General features: G+C 41.0%; 1 protein-coding gene across 5 annotated transcripts in view; it reads right to left on the reverse strand.

The window, feature by feature from the left end:
* Positions 1-14,848, reverse strand: part of ralgapa2 (Ral GTPase activating protein catalytic subunit alpha 2) — a 101,933-nt gene that overhangs the window by 56,138 nt on the left and 30,947 nt on the right. For 3 of the 5 annotated variants that reach the window (XM_020608553.1, XM_020608552.1, XM_020608555.1), the window contains exons 9-25: positions 14,289-14,497; positions 13,368-13,613; positions 12,951-13,133; positions 12,643-12,777; positions 12,341-12,489; positions 12,123-12,234; positions 11,544-11,781; positions 10,425-10,604; positions 7,786-7,932; positions 7,241-7,363; positions 6,344-6,429; positions 6,166-6,250; positions 5,762-5,935; positions 4,864-5,031; positions 4,036-4,229; positions 3,618-3,716; positions 3,088-3,243 (exon numbers count right to left, since the gene is read on the reverse strand). In XM_020608553.1, coding sequence (XP_020464209.1) covers positions 3,088-3,243; positions 3,618-3,716; positions 4,036-4,229; positions 4,864-5,031; positions 5,762-5,935; positions 6,166-6,250; positions 6,344-6,429; positions 7,241-7,363; positions 7,786-7,932; positions 10,425-10,604; positions 11,544-11,781; positions 12,123-12,234; positions 12,341-12,489; positions 12,643-12,777; positions 12,951-13,133; positions 13,368-13,613; positions 14,289-14,497 — 2,684 coding nt within the window. The remainder of the gene's footprint in view (positions 1-3,087; positions 3,244-3,617; positions 3,717-4,035; positions 4,230-4,863; positions 5,032-5,761; positions 5,936-6,165; positions 6,251-6,343; positions 6,430-7,240; positions 7,364-7,785; positions 7,933-10,424; positions 10,605-11,543; positions 11,782-12,122; positions 12,235-12,340; positions 12,490-12,642; positions 12,778-12,950; positions 13,134-13,367; positions 13,614-14,288; positions 14,498-14,848) is intronic. The other 2 variants (XM_020608554.1, XM_020608558.1) reach the window with 2 other exon arrangements.

Raw genomic sequence — 14,848 nt, forward strand, 5'->3', positions numbered from 1 at the left:
TAGTTCATGCATATATGGTTCCCACTTTACAATAAGCGTCACAAAGAGCATTAACAAATGGTTAATTAAGGTTAAGTAATGGTTTTTCACTACTGTGATACATTTACGAAGTGTTAGTTCATGTATATATGGTTCCCACTTTACAATAAGCGTCACAAAGAGCATTAACAAATGGTTAATTAAGGTTAAGTAATGGTTATTCACCACTGTGATACATTTTTAAAGAGCATTAATAAATGCGTAATTACGAGTAAGTAATGCTTACAGTATACAACAGGGATGGGAAGGTCAGGTCTTCAAGAGCTACCGCTGTGCATGCTTTCCAACGATCCATGCCCTATCCAATGCAGAATACCTGGATCATGTGTATACAGTCAATCAGAAGCTGGAAGCTACCATCTCAGATGAAGGTGGAGCTAGGACAGACAAAGTGAATTTGTTGGTTGGAGGATGGACAAGTAAGTGGACAATTATTACTCTTAAATGAACATTAAAACAGCCTTCTCCTAATGAAACTGCTAAGCTGTGACCTTCATGAAATAAATGTTAATATCTTTATTGACAATTTACTAGTACCGGTATTACCAAGAGACATTTAAGTTGTTAAATGCAATGCTTATTATTGTATTATTTAACGTTTAGTTAATGCTTATTACTGCATCAACAAATGTTAGCAGTGTCGTTAAACACTATTAAATAATGTATGAGGTAATACTTTAATTAACATGAAAAACATTAGTACATGATTAATAAATGCATTAGTTACCTATTAGTTAATGCTTATTACTGCATTAAGTACGGTTAATTAATGTACCCTTAATGTTACCAACATTTTTGTCTCATTTACTAAACATGGACACTTCTAATTTAGCATGGGACAGATTTCCTGTTGTAATTAGAGGTTCCTGACACTAACACAGTATACATACTATGAACTTTGTTAATTGCAAAAAAAATTATTACTCTTTGCTGGAAAGACAGACAAGTATTTAGAATGGAAAAACATGACTGCAAACTTACAAAATGAAATACCTAGCTACTGATCATCGGTCACATCAAAAACCTGGATGCTGTTTTCATAACTCGGGTCATTTAACAAGTGGACCAATTTTTGAGCCTTTTGTGAAAATTTGATTATGTGAGTGTACAGGTACAAATTAGAGGTTAATTTAAGCGATGTTTTATTTCTCTTAATTCTTGCAATAACAGTAACTTTAGTTTCATATTTATGTTCTCGAGATGTTATTTTTTACTAGAAAACTGTGAAGCTGGTTGTCAAGGAATGTTAATGTAAATGAAAATGTTTTTTTAAAAAAAAGGCCACTATCATCAGCATTAATATGAGGGGCTTTTCCTTCACAGGATGCTAGGATGGGATTGGTTGAGATATTTAATCAACACGTTCCACTGTGGCAGTAAACACATTATAAAATACCTCCCTTTTTGCAGCGATGAAAAGTTAAAACAGAGTTAGCTTTGCTCATGTTAGTCTTAGCAAAATTAAATGTATATACAAGGCTCAGAAAGCTACATTTGTGCACACTTCACAACCTAGTGAACGCTTGTTGACTATTGTATCCAGGCAGTGCACCTATCAGACAGATTACTGCTATTGTGCTATGGCCGTGTCTTTGTGAGGCCAGTGACTACAGAGTGACAGTCAGGACTGTGTCAGCTAGAAGAATCCTGACAAAGAAGCCGTCACTTCCTCTAGGTTTCATTGATTTTACTGCCGAAGATTCACTTGGATTCTTCTTGCTATCAATAGAATATGGCTGTTTGGAAAAGACTGTATTGTTTGATAAACAGGTACCCTAAAGAAAATGTCCAAAATATAGGCTGAGTATTTTAAGACACATATGTACAGTACATACTGCATGTAGCAACCAAAACTAATTACTAACAGCATGTTTAACTAACTAATTGCACATGCACAATCATATTAGATGATTTTGCTGACCAGTCTATTGTGATGGCTATTTAATTTAATAATTATGTAAGCAAACTGAAGAATTTGTGTATCGAAAAAAGAAATATAAAAATGCTTTTTCCTTTTTTGGGTGGGAAGGGGATAGGGGGGTGAAGGCAGAGGAAGGAGGAGGGGTGGTGAGTAAGAGCCACTTTCTTATGCTAAGCAGGCGTGCGGCTGTCCTCTATTGTGTGGCGTGAGGACTCTTTTCTCCGGCCAATTTGAGCATGCTTCAGTGGCCAGCCTGGCCCTGGCCCCCTGACATATACAGAGTCACAACAAAAGCTGGAGAATGTTGCCCCTTCCCTCGGTGCGATTCCCTCATTGCTCTACTCTACATTACGTTCCCCAGGCTCCCCTCCCGCTCCTTCACTCACTGTCATACACCCAGGCAGGCAGGCCAGCCTACTATGGGCCCCTGGCTGACGTGTCAGTCTAACAGAGCGCGACAGACGTCAATCCTTAATTAATCACGTATACGCTGCAGGGGCTCAAAACATTATTTAACGACATGGAAAACATTCTAATAAGCTTGTCGCACTGCCAAGGCGCAATAGAAACCCAGCCAGGAGGGCATATACACACACACACAGTTTTTCCTGCCTGTCCTTTGTTTTGGGAGACTCCATTCATCTCCCCTCAGCTTCGTCTATGGGGTATGGAACAAGGCCAGATTTAAATACAAGCAAGGGTGTGGTTAAAAGAAGGGGAAGATGACAAGTAGCATTCTTCATCACCACTGATTGGATGACAATTTCCAAAACAAAGCTTCAACAATCATAAATCACAGGGCATCTCTATGACCCCTGTCCTCACTCCTAACAGTTGATCTCAAATATCTGTAATGGGTACTGGCATAATTAGATACACATACCTAAGTAAAGTGTTTGCCTGAACTACAATAAAAACCAACAGGTGAATAAGAATCACTGAGTCATAACAAAATGGCACATCACATATGGAAAAGTACATGGCAAATTGGCAACTACAAATGATTGTTTTCCAGCTTTTAGACAGGGCCGGTGCATGTGCATGACATGAGTTTGAGTAGTGTGCCATCTAGTGCTGAATAGAAAAACAATTGGCAACTTCACTGAGGTGCCACCTGCTGGCCTTACCTGGTCACTGCTGGTGAAGCCCTTGTGCATGATGTAGTAGAGGTGCACCAAGAAATCACTGTTGGGGAGCACATCCTGGTGCCTGGTCATCATCTCACAGATCAGCTTGTAGGCCTGCAACTTGCCCGCTTTGTATTCTTCTGGCAGCATGGTGGCCTGTAGAGAAGAGACACATGCTGAGCTCAGTATTATGAGGAATCAAAGACAGACATAATTAATGTCTCTCATGTTGCAGGAGCGGCTCACAAAGTCATATTTTGTCCAGACTTTTCCACAGTAGAAAGGTTTTTACCATAGGAATCAATTGCAACCAATGTAAATTCAGTGTAACCACATTTTTTTGCTGGCCATCAATGAGACAAACTATACACAGGAATTTGACTTGCTATATGTGCTGCTAAACTATAACACACATTAAAGGTAACCCTCACTTCCTTGTTTTCAGCACACTGATCAGGTTATGTCTCAGAAGCATTTTATTAATGAGTATTTTCTGAGTGTTGCATGCTCTTCCTATGTGCTGTTAATACCCTGAAGAGCCAGGAGGCAAGCATTCGAAGAGGAGGGATGAAGGCTGGCTGGGGAGGAGAAGACTGGTTGTCTACACTGATCCCAAGGTTGTCCCGGATCTGTAAACACACATTTAATTTCAGCCAGTGAACATAACCATCATATATAATCACTGTATGCATATGTGCAACAGCAAAGGCATCTGCTTTAAAATGCTATCATTTAGAAATATTAACTAAAATAAACGGGCACTATTATCATAATTAGATACTCAAAATGTGCTTTATACACAAGGACCACTTAAAATCAATCATCATTTAACAGTAAATCACTGTGTAGATATGTGTCAGTGATCTCGCTGTTAGAGAGGGTATACACTTTTTCCTCATTTGAGATTAAGTGCCTCATATGCAGGTGCTTTTTGCCTCTCCACCTCACCTTGGCCAGCTTGTGCCACAGCTCATAGAGATAGGAGAAGACTCTGGCGTGGATTTTGGGGCAGCGAATGTTGTTGACATCTCCCAGGATACCCAATATCCTCCTCCAAAGGACGAAAGCCGAATCAGCATGCCAACCAGTCAGGGTCCCACCGGCAATGATGCTGACATCATCAGCAAGACACTCGCTGCTGTCTGCATGGTCAGCGAGAGAGAGAGTTTGGGGTGGGTTGGGTCAGATGATTAATTATTTGGTAACACCCTATGTGTAGCTGTTAGTATCTAATACAAACTGAACCCAATTTAACTTTATTGAGGACATGGATTCAGTCAACAAATGATGAACACCTTTCAAATAATTTTACACTATGAGGCTTGTTTTTAATCCGAAGGCGGGATCGTCTCTGTTTGACCAATTGCTGACCAAATCTTTAGTCACTGTGCATTTCCCAAATGCATCCAAACACTAAGATCTTTGTCCACTGACAAAGCAGTGAAATACTTTTTAAATGTTTCGGGGAAATAGGCACAAGCCACATGCATCATCAAAATAAACTCAGATTAGATAAAAGGAAGACAGTGCCACCTAGTGGGGAACAGATGAGGAGGGAGAAGAGGCCTGGAAAAGACAGACAAGGATCAGCAGATGGGAGATGATTTTTCAGCACAATGTTTAAATTAAAATATACAGAAATTAGGACATGTCAAATGGGAGTATAAAAAAAGCTGAGGAAGCAAAGGTAAGGTTGAAAATATAGTGCAATATAACGGAGAGTGAATGGTAAATGAGGGCTCTATGGTCTGATGAGTAGCAACTAAGTAGCAGTACCCAAGTGGTGTGGCATGTGTAAGACAGACTGATGCATGGTGTCGTCCAGAGGGCAGTTCTGTGGGCACTCTGTGTGCACCAGCAGGGCTGGTGAAGTGGGGGGGTTCTGGGGATGGTGGTAGTGGTAGGATGGGTGTGCTGAGTAGGGAGGGAAGGCACACGCAGGACCTAAAAACAACAAGGGGAAAGGGATCAAACTGGATTTGAGGGAGGGAGCATAGGGACAAAGGAAGAGTGACAACTTGATGATGACCACAGTGAGGGACAACCCAAACAGAAGTTCACATACAAAGATGGGAAGAACAGAAGAGCAACGACAATCTGTCCATCAATAGTAATGGAAGGGGTAAACTAAAACCTAAAAGGTTTAAAGCTGAGCAAGTATTTTCATTATTTTCCCACGTGAATATAGATAACTATCATTAACAGATCTTAAAAATATCTGTCAAAATCAAATGGCAGAACAAACGTTACTCTGCCTTCAGAAAAAAAAACACAATCCGTCAGCAGCACATAGAAACAGGTTGACTTTCTTTACCAAGTCACTCTACTCACCTTTGATAAATCAATCAAGGGTGAGGAACCAAAACCTGATTTTTTTTTCCTCCAGCTGATACAATTATTTATTTGCTACTGAACACCTGATCAAAAAGCTAAAAAAGGCAAAGTGCAGACAGGATTAACATCTCCTTTTAACAGCCACTTCCCTGTAACTGCCCTTAGTTGTCTCTTCATTGTATTTTCTCTGTCTGCTTATCAACTGTTCCTAACAGGTGTGTGCATAACATTATATTTATCAAACACATACCAGGAAATAAAAATAAATTAACACCTTAAATAAATGTACAGCAAAAATCTGTTGTTGGTACTGAAGGAGAGTTCTTATCAACAGCGATACCTGCTAGAGCCTCGTTGTGGCTGAGCAGCAGACTCCCCTGGTTCTGGGGGTCGGCTATCACATCCATGTGCGCTGACTGTGTGGACTGAGTGTCAGCCTCCTCATCAAAGGCCTGCCAGGTAACGTCAGCTTCGTTGAGGTAGCCATTGGATGTCTCACTGCTTATACTTTCACCTAGGTAGGGTGGGTGATTGAGGATGATAAAGGAAAGAAATTGTTTAATACAGGGAAGTGAGAGACAGAAGGCACAGGCTGGGTAAGGAAAATGATTAGTGAGCTTTTTTAATACCTCAGTGTTTGTTTTTATACTTATTAACAACAATACTTCATGTGGAATACGTACTATACAGTATATTTAAACTGATGATCATTTTAAAGAAATACTTAGTGATCTAATCTCTAACTTTTCTCTCTAAGCTTGGGCCTTGTGTAGCTCGTCTCAGCAGTGCACTCCGTCTCAGATGGATTACTGCTCTGCCGGATGAGAATCTAGGAACACAGAAGTACACATTAAAGAGATACTTGTATTGGGAAAAACTTATTTCATGATATAATACTATTGTACAAGGTGTTTCTTCTCACCACTGGTGTCTCACTGTTCACTCTCCTCCCTTCAGACGTCCTGCTTTCAGCTCCGCATGAAATAGGGGAACGCTCTCTCTTCTGGGCTGAAGTGTAACATGGGACAGTAGAAACAGGCAGTGAGACCACAAATAAGTTGCCTTTATGTACTTGAGTGTAACTGGACAGCTAAGGATTTTTAACATCTGGCCATGAACTATGGATGAAAAACTGTCTTAAAAGCTATCTCTGACTCAATTAAAGATGTATCCAAAATGAGCTCGGTCCCTTTCAAAAAAACTAAGCCAAATGCATCTGAATCCACATAGGATTAAAACCCAAGTGCCTGGTCTCCCCAGCTCCTCTCTGTGCTGTCAGTGGTAAACTGTATCCAGTCACCATAATGAGAGATGCAGAGATCCATATTAAATATTGCATTTCATGTCCAAAAAAGCAAAATAAGATAAAAAAAAACTCCAGCAGATATCACATCAAGAAATATTTTAAAATGTACATTATTGCAATTTTTAACCATCAAAGGATTGCCTCAGATTCTAGCCTCCAGTCTAACACTATTTTACCATCACTATCTGGCCAGCACACCTATCACATCTGATGTGATTAAAAACAAACAAATAAATGGATGAATGAATGAATGAACATAACAGGTTTATCAAAGACTGACTTTTTGCCAGATTATTTTACTGGACTGCATTAAATGATCTTGCAATGAATAAGCAGGCAACTCAACAAATGACTTTTTTCTCCATTTCATCTAGCTACCTTGTAACTTCCCAGCATCTCAGCTAAATCTTATACAAACACAATCCTGATGTGAGGCAAATATGTACAATCTGTCCAGGTCAGATGAACAACCCGTGGGCAATACACATACATTTTGTCTTTATATATATATACCTGGCAAAGAGTCAGAGAGTTGTTGGGTGATGTCCGAGGTGCTGCTGCTACGCTGCAGAGGGCTCTCCCCGCCTCCCAGCTCCTCCTCTCCCCCACATTCAGACAGCTGACACTCCTCCACATCTGACAGTTAGGAAACGACAAAACACAAGTTAGGAAGAGGCATAACACCAAATACCATCAAACAAAACATTACACGGAAACACACAGGGATAAGTCTTGTTATTTTATGAAATTTCAGACACAACGTACATGAGAACATTGCAGAACAGAGAAGACATGCACACATGCAGTGGTGACGTAGACCTCATTGTGTTCTAGACTCTATTCTTACATCCTGCATAAAACAGCAAGGCTACACTTGAGATTTTTACATTTTTCAATAATTAAGGACAGTTTTAGATTATGTTAAAACATAAACCTTTGCTCCAAATGCTGTCACGACAGACACCGGTAGCAAATGACAGACAGTAACAGATCGATGGCAGAGGCAGGGTGGAGCTCACATACAGAAAAACACATGCAGCTCTCAGTTTACACTTTACCTGATAGTCTGTGAGAGCAAGCAGAGTTACCAGAAGAGATACCAGGCAAGAAAGAGCTCACAGTATGGAGCAGCATAGGAACGCTTTTAGTAGTGGGCAAAGCCTCGTACAGATGAACACAGTTGCTGATGGACTGGCTTCGCTTAGCTTCCATCAGGGAGAAAAAGAGGAGGCAAAAGAAAAGACAAAGAAAGTGAGACAGAGAAGAGGTAAAGGGAAGAAGACAAGATTCAGTGACAGCAGAGTACAGAATGCTACAAAGGTGCTTTCATTAACAGACAGCAGTCAGGAGCAAAGAGAAAATGAAGCACTGCAGGACCAGAGTTCAACATTTGTTCACAGCTGTGTATGAGAGACATTTATGGAAAAATATTGGCCGACTGAAGAAATCCTAAAAAAAGATCTACACCAGGAAAAATTCTTATTGAAACCAAACTTGAAGTCAGTGAAAATTCATAACGGGAGTACAAGTTTATTGCATGTTCTGATACTCAGTATTTTTGCATGATGCAGCATCACACTGACATTAGTTAAGATTATAGATTTTGAGAGTATAAAATATCTTAAGCCCATAACAGATACAAACATGCTCAGATATGTCTTTGTAAAGAATGTTACTACAGTATATAGTGATGGTTTTAGATTTGGAAAAAAAAAAAGTACTGCTCAGTGTCTATTTAAGAGATCCATGTCAAGATATGTTTATGTAAAACAACTACTGGTCATTACTGACATATACACAATAGACATGGTGTCACCACTTCCCTTCACTATGCAAAAATGAAGCCAAAATAGCATGAATACGGTGGCTGCCATCTTGCTTTTTTGCCATTAGGTCCTGCGCCGTAGTGACCAGAAGTGGAGTGACAGCATTTAACCGCTAATCAAAGCCATCAAATCAAATACACCTCATTTTATATCATCAAATAACTTATTAAAAACAAGCTTACCAGAAAAATTACCACTTATACACAAATCATCCTGATATCTACCAAAACCCACAGAAATCAGCTCTGGGAAAATCTGATTTGATTTGTAATTTGAGTTTTAATTTTGGTTCCTGGCGGAGTTCCCGGCGGGATTTGGGACATTAATGCAACCAGCCACCAGGGGGCGTTTGTGTTGTGGTGCTTTCAATTCTAGGAGCTGTTCTACCAGAGGCCTAGTGTTAAGATAAATATGTTGTGTACTACTTGCTTAAGAGTAACTTGCGTGTTTAGGACACCAAATCACCAATAAACAATATGGACCATAACCACAACATTTAGCCTTATTTACATCTAAATAATATGATCTAATGATTTTACAATTAAGGCAACATTAATAAAGATACACCCAATAACCATCCCAGCAATGGCAGAATGAGAGCTGGTTTAACTGGGTCTCTGTAGTGGTGGAAGTTTAATGAGCATAAGAATGAAATGTCTGCTGTTGTCTAGTCTTTTTCCACCATCAAGACAAGATCTCAGAATGATATTAGTTTGTATTTGGGTGTGTCTGAGTACAAGTTTTGCTAGTCATCAATGTTGAGGCATTGCTATTGTGTCTGGATAGCATTTCAGGCTTAATCTCAAAGAGACCAATGAAAAAGGACAGCTCTATTTTCTGTTTTCAGCACACTTTAATTATGCCTTTCAGTTCAGAGAGCTACATCATCTCTGCTTCAGCCCACCACTGCTTCCCATTTATGCATATTAAAGAGCATTAATTACACTCTTAATGAAACTATCAAAAACTGCTGTGCAATTGATGTGTGGGCCTTCTCTTGAGGAGCAGGGAGGATTGCTGCTGGCCCTTTGAAAATCTGTGTGGGAGAAATCCAATTAGGCCAAAGAAAGGGAAGGGAATTTGAAGCGGTAGTGTTTAATGTCCATCTTTGCTTGCATGCAGATACAAATAAACTGACTAACAGAACAGAAGCATAAACTAAAAATATATATATAAGCATACAAAAATACATAAACAGCTCAACAAACTTGTTCTTTTTAGTACATTGGTGGTAACTGGGGAGGCGGAAGGCCGGGGAATGAAAAGGAACCGCGTCTGTCTTTCATCCTCCACATTAGGATTTTGTCTAGCCAAATTAAGACAAGCAGGCACTGCTGCTAGTTGCTACTCTACTGCCTTCCAGCTCAGTTTATAATTAACCTGCCACAGTCCCATCAGATAAGGTGTGTTTGCTGTGTTTAAATTGAGCTAATGACAATAAGTGTCCAAAGCTGGTCTTTGACATGCCATCGGGGGGATTGTGTTGTATGACTGCAATCGAGCTGACATGGAAACACGCTGACACTGGCCGGTGACATGTGAGGGGAACAATGGGGGCCATCTGCTGGCCTCTTTGTCTTGGTGTTAGGCTTTTCAACGGCACCTGCACTAGTGCACCTGTCTAGAGGCTTTCACACTCAATAAATGTATTTGACAAAGCCCATGGTGTGACATTCTGTTCCAGAAGCTTATCAGCGTTGTGCTGTTGACCCACACAAAGCCAGGAGATTAATACAGCATGGATATAAAAAAAAAAAAGGATATCCATGTGGAGGTTCATCCCTTTGTAATTAATTTTGGTCTGCTTTGATTAATTAGTAATATACAGCTAACACAACAATACTGCTATCACTGGCATTACAAGTGCTTACCAGAGGCCTTCTGTCGGACGTTGTTTCGGGCCTTCTCTACCCCAGGTGCTCCTGATGTAGTGGCAGAGCGAATCCTCATGGGCTCCTGAACTCCTGAACCGCCCTGCTCCCCCTGGTTCCTCCAGCTCAGTGAGAAGGAGCGAGCCACTGCTGCTGCCTTCTGGGAGTCCTGGATTACTCCTGACATACAAAGAAGATCACCTACTGAGTACTGAAGTGACAGTGTACTTTTTTTTATAATCAGCTTTATATTTGGATTTAGCACCATCACAACACACTGGCATGCAGGAGAGTTCTCTGTGGCTTTAAACAATACAGAGTTTAGATGCTTTCATGTGCCCTTTGTTTAAAATGCCACAGATGGCTTTAGTGACTGTCAAGATTAAAGTCTGATTGTCCATTTCCTAACACATGCATTGTGGTTTGGATCTGAACACAAGAACACACTTAAAGCACTAGCGGGTAGAATTTGAGAGTTTGTTTTTGCAACCAGCAGGCTTAGTATAAAAAAGAACAACAGACAGGAGCTGGGCAGCTTATGTTACAGCTGTCGTGTTGAGCCAACAGTCTAAAAACAAAAGTATTCAATTTACAAAGACACACTTTGCACTTGGAAAGCTAGAAATGTTCAGTATTCCTTCTTTAACAATTTGATACTGGTTTAATTGACTGAGTCTGTCTTTTTTTTTTTAAAGTTCTGTTGATTAACAATGAATTCAGTCACTAATTTTCAACATTAAACTGTGGTTTAATGGGCCACATCCATTTGAGCAGTGGGTCATGATAAATGTGTTAACTGGTCACCATCATTTCAGAAAATTTGTTATACATGTGTATTACGGAGCAAAATTCACACAAGTGAGTTTCAGTGCAAATGATGTCAACTTAGACACTGAAATGCTTCAAAATATGTTATTTTGAAAAACTCCAGTGCTTCCGTTTAAAACCCTAATGTTCAATATAGAAGATACAGAGTCATTAAAAAGGTATTATTCCCACTTTTAGACTCTCGTGTAGTTTTTTTTTTTTTGTCAATGTAGTTATCCAAGTATAATCTTTTCAGTTTTCATTTTCAAATCTTTTTCTCAAGTTTCCCATTCCCCCATCTCTCCCCCTCACCACGTCCTCTCTGTTTTTTCTCTTTCTGTTCACTGAGCTTGTCCAGAGGCAGGTTGGCCATGTCCAGGCCATAAACGGTGCGTGCCAGCACAGCCGTGAGTGAGTCCATGATGCTGGCCCACTCCGTCACCAGCTCCTCCCAGCAGGTGAGAGAGGACAGCACTGCCAGCAGCTCATCCCATAGCTCCCGGGAGATAAATACGGACAGGTTGGCTCGCACCCACGCCACAATGATGGTCTGAATGCGAGACGAAATGACGAGAGATGGATTAGCACCGACAGAAGCAAGAAACTGCAGCCCCAGATTAGATGTGACATGAATCTCTCACTGTCATCTAATCTGGTTTAGCACGTTCTTGAGTTTCTGTCCACACACACATACAGGTCATGCGGAAAACAGGAGCAACAAATGTTAGCGGTTGCACATAAAAAAAACGTTTTGTAATTACACTGCACTATAAGCAACACAGTACTGAGACTAGGTGATAACATATACACACTCATTCCCTCCTCTGTTTTGAAGTGATTAAAATAACCTGTGTACCAGGTAATGTAAAATTTAAGCAAATGCAGACATACCCTAAAGAGTAAAGATGCTAAACTTTCAGCAAAACTGTCTTTTCTTTGGTTTTCCTGTGGCCTCTTCATGACTGCTTCAGTGATCCTCAGCAGTACCTGCAGCAACTGCTCCCTGGAGAACACAAACAGAAAAACCACATCAAATGACATTTCATGAAGTCATGAAGGAATGACTCACAAAAACCTGTATGTACAGTATATGTGAATATCTCACTGACCACGTCTGTGTATTCATTGTGTGCTCCATGATCATGTGCCGGTAGATGCTAAGAACACCTTTGCACACCTCAACCTGGTTCTCCAAGAGCTTAGGTACATCTTGGCATGGTTCCAACAGAAACACGTTGGATGAATTGGTCAGAAACACCTATACACATATGCATGAAGACACAGTAAGAATAAACAAAAAATATGATACAAAGTAATACCAGACAAAGTGCATACAGCTAAGAAGTACAAACTCTAATCACTTCCTGCTGTGATCTCAGGTTAAATAACACATCTCTCTGAACATGCAGACCTGTAGTGTGGGCTGGACACCAGCTTTGACATCCCTGTTCTCCTCTTCGGTGAGAAAGCCTCGATTTATGGCGCTGCTGAATGAGTAGGTCCTCCCCCAGCTGGATGAGCGCTTGTGACCATGACTCTCTAACATCTTGTAGAAGACAAGGCAGGCCAGTCAAGTGCTCAGTAGATTTAAGATGAGTTACTATGTTAAATAGTAGTTTCTTTAACTTATTTTTAATTATACATTATTATTAAGATGTTATCAAAACAAGGGCATAAAAGCCTGTAAAAATGTCTTAACAACACTACCACAGCTTTTACCTGTGTGTGCATGCTGTTTGTCTCTGTTCTAAGTATCTGTTCCGAGCCGTCATCTATTTCATCTTCCTGAGCAGTTTTGTCAGGCTCTGTCATGAAGTTGGGCTTCTCCTGCAGGATCCACTTCCTGTACACTTTGATAACCTTCCTGGTTGCTGACGCCTCACAGGATGGCAGCAGAAAAGCCTTAGGAGGCAGAACGTGGTCTTTCAATTTGAACTGATTCAGTGTTCTGAATAGTTTTAAAGGGTGGTCATTTGTAGGAAGGACATTCAAGTTATGTTATCAAATGGTCAGCAGAGGGCGACAAAGTACATGTTATCACTGTAGCCAACATCATAAACCATAAGAAAGCTATATATAGTGCCTACCTGTAATTAATGTTTAAACAAAGAAATATTGCTTGCTGAGCCACTGTACCTGGTGGAAGACCTCATTTACAAAGTTCACATTATCCCTGGTGGAAAGCAGGATGGCGTGCACCATGTCATAGACATAGCGATGCTCCTCCTCAATGCTACACAAACTGGAATCGCTGGGTCGTCGATCTGACAGTGTGCTGCTGTTGGAGTGGTTCTTCTCAGGCTCCCCCGTTAGCCCGTTTGCATCCCCATCTGATGTCTTATCCTTCTCCTTCTCCTGGCTGCTACTGCCTGCAGTGACAGTCTGGCCACAATAGAGACATCATGAAAAATGAGAGCCCCTTAGTATGCTGCAGGGCTGCCTATTCACAGTCAAATAACAAGTCACTTGGGGCTCACCAACAAGGCATTCCTCTGATCAGTTATTTGTGGTTTATGGTCATTGTATGGGGAATGAGCTTCTGTATTGGTCATTATAGTGAAATGACTCCCACCTCTGTGTAATATTATTATTATTATTCATTGTGCATTTCACTCTTTTCATTCCCAGGAAACTACAGCATCGTATATACACTCAGTTGCCACTTTACTAGGTACACCTATTTACAACTAATGCAGGAAAACGCAACAGTCAATTAAATCCTCCTTTCATGAAGGTTGTTTGTGTTGAAACTGTTTTAGAGAAGTCCTGATTCAACTATATGACCATTTTGGAGGCTGCAGTTTGTGGTGCTGTTCAACTGTACCACATTATACAGAGGTGTCTCTGCTACAGATATCGATATAAACAGGCTTGCTGAAATAACACACGCGTATGAATACAGTCCATGTGTGTGGATATTTGCTTAAAAATATAGCACTTTGTGTCCAGATGTCATACACTGTTACAAGTATTCAGGGGTTTTGCTGCAAAAATACACTAATGACGGGTCTGCCTCTTCAATAAGAGAAATCAACAGAAGGGTATTTTCCAGCTCACCTGGATGAGCTTGGGAATGACCTCAGAGCCGTTCTTGGCGCTCTGCGCCGCAGCAGCACTGCTGACATACTTCTTCTCCAGGAAGAAGGTGACCAGCCAGGTGATGAAGGCCACACGGGGTGCCAGGTACTGGTCCCTGGTGCAGAAGGTGCTCTCATTGTTCCGCGTCACTGGCACATACAAGGGTTTTGGTCTGTGGTGGGGGAGGTCTGATCAAGTAAGACAAAAGAAGATGGTTAAGAAAAGAACACTAGAACTACGGCCACATTATATGTCTTAATGATCAATTCTGATTTTTATGTTCGATCCCAGGACGAAGACGAGGATGAAAACCACATTCGTCCTGGCCATGGAACACTGGACCAGCGCTATACCCTCTTCAGGGTGATGGAGGGTTCATGGGAGTTTGCCCAACCAGTCCACGTGTGTTTCAGGCATTTGACCGTGTCCCTCGCGGCACCCTGTGGGAGGTGCTCCAGGAGTATGGGGTCCGGGGCCCTTTGCCAAGGGCTGTCTGGTCCCTGTACGACCGGAGCAGGAGCTTGGTTCGCATTGCCGGC

Source organism: Monopterus albus, unplaced genomic scaffold (genome assembly GCF_001952655.1).
Source record: "Monopterus albus unplaced genomic scaffold, M_albus_1.0 scaffold94.1, whole genome shotgun sequence".
In the NCBI taxonomy this organism is placed as follows: domain Eukaryota; kingdom Metazoa; phylum Chordata; class Actinopteri; order Synbranchiformes; family Synbranchidae; genus Monopterus; species Monopterus albus.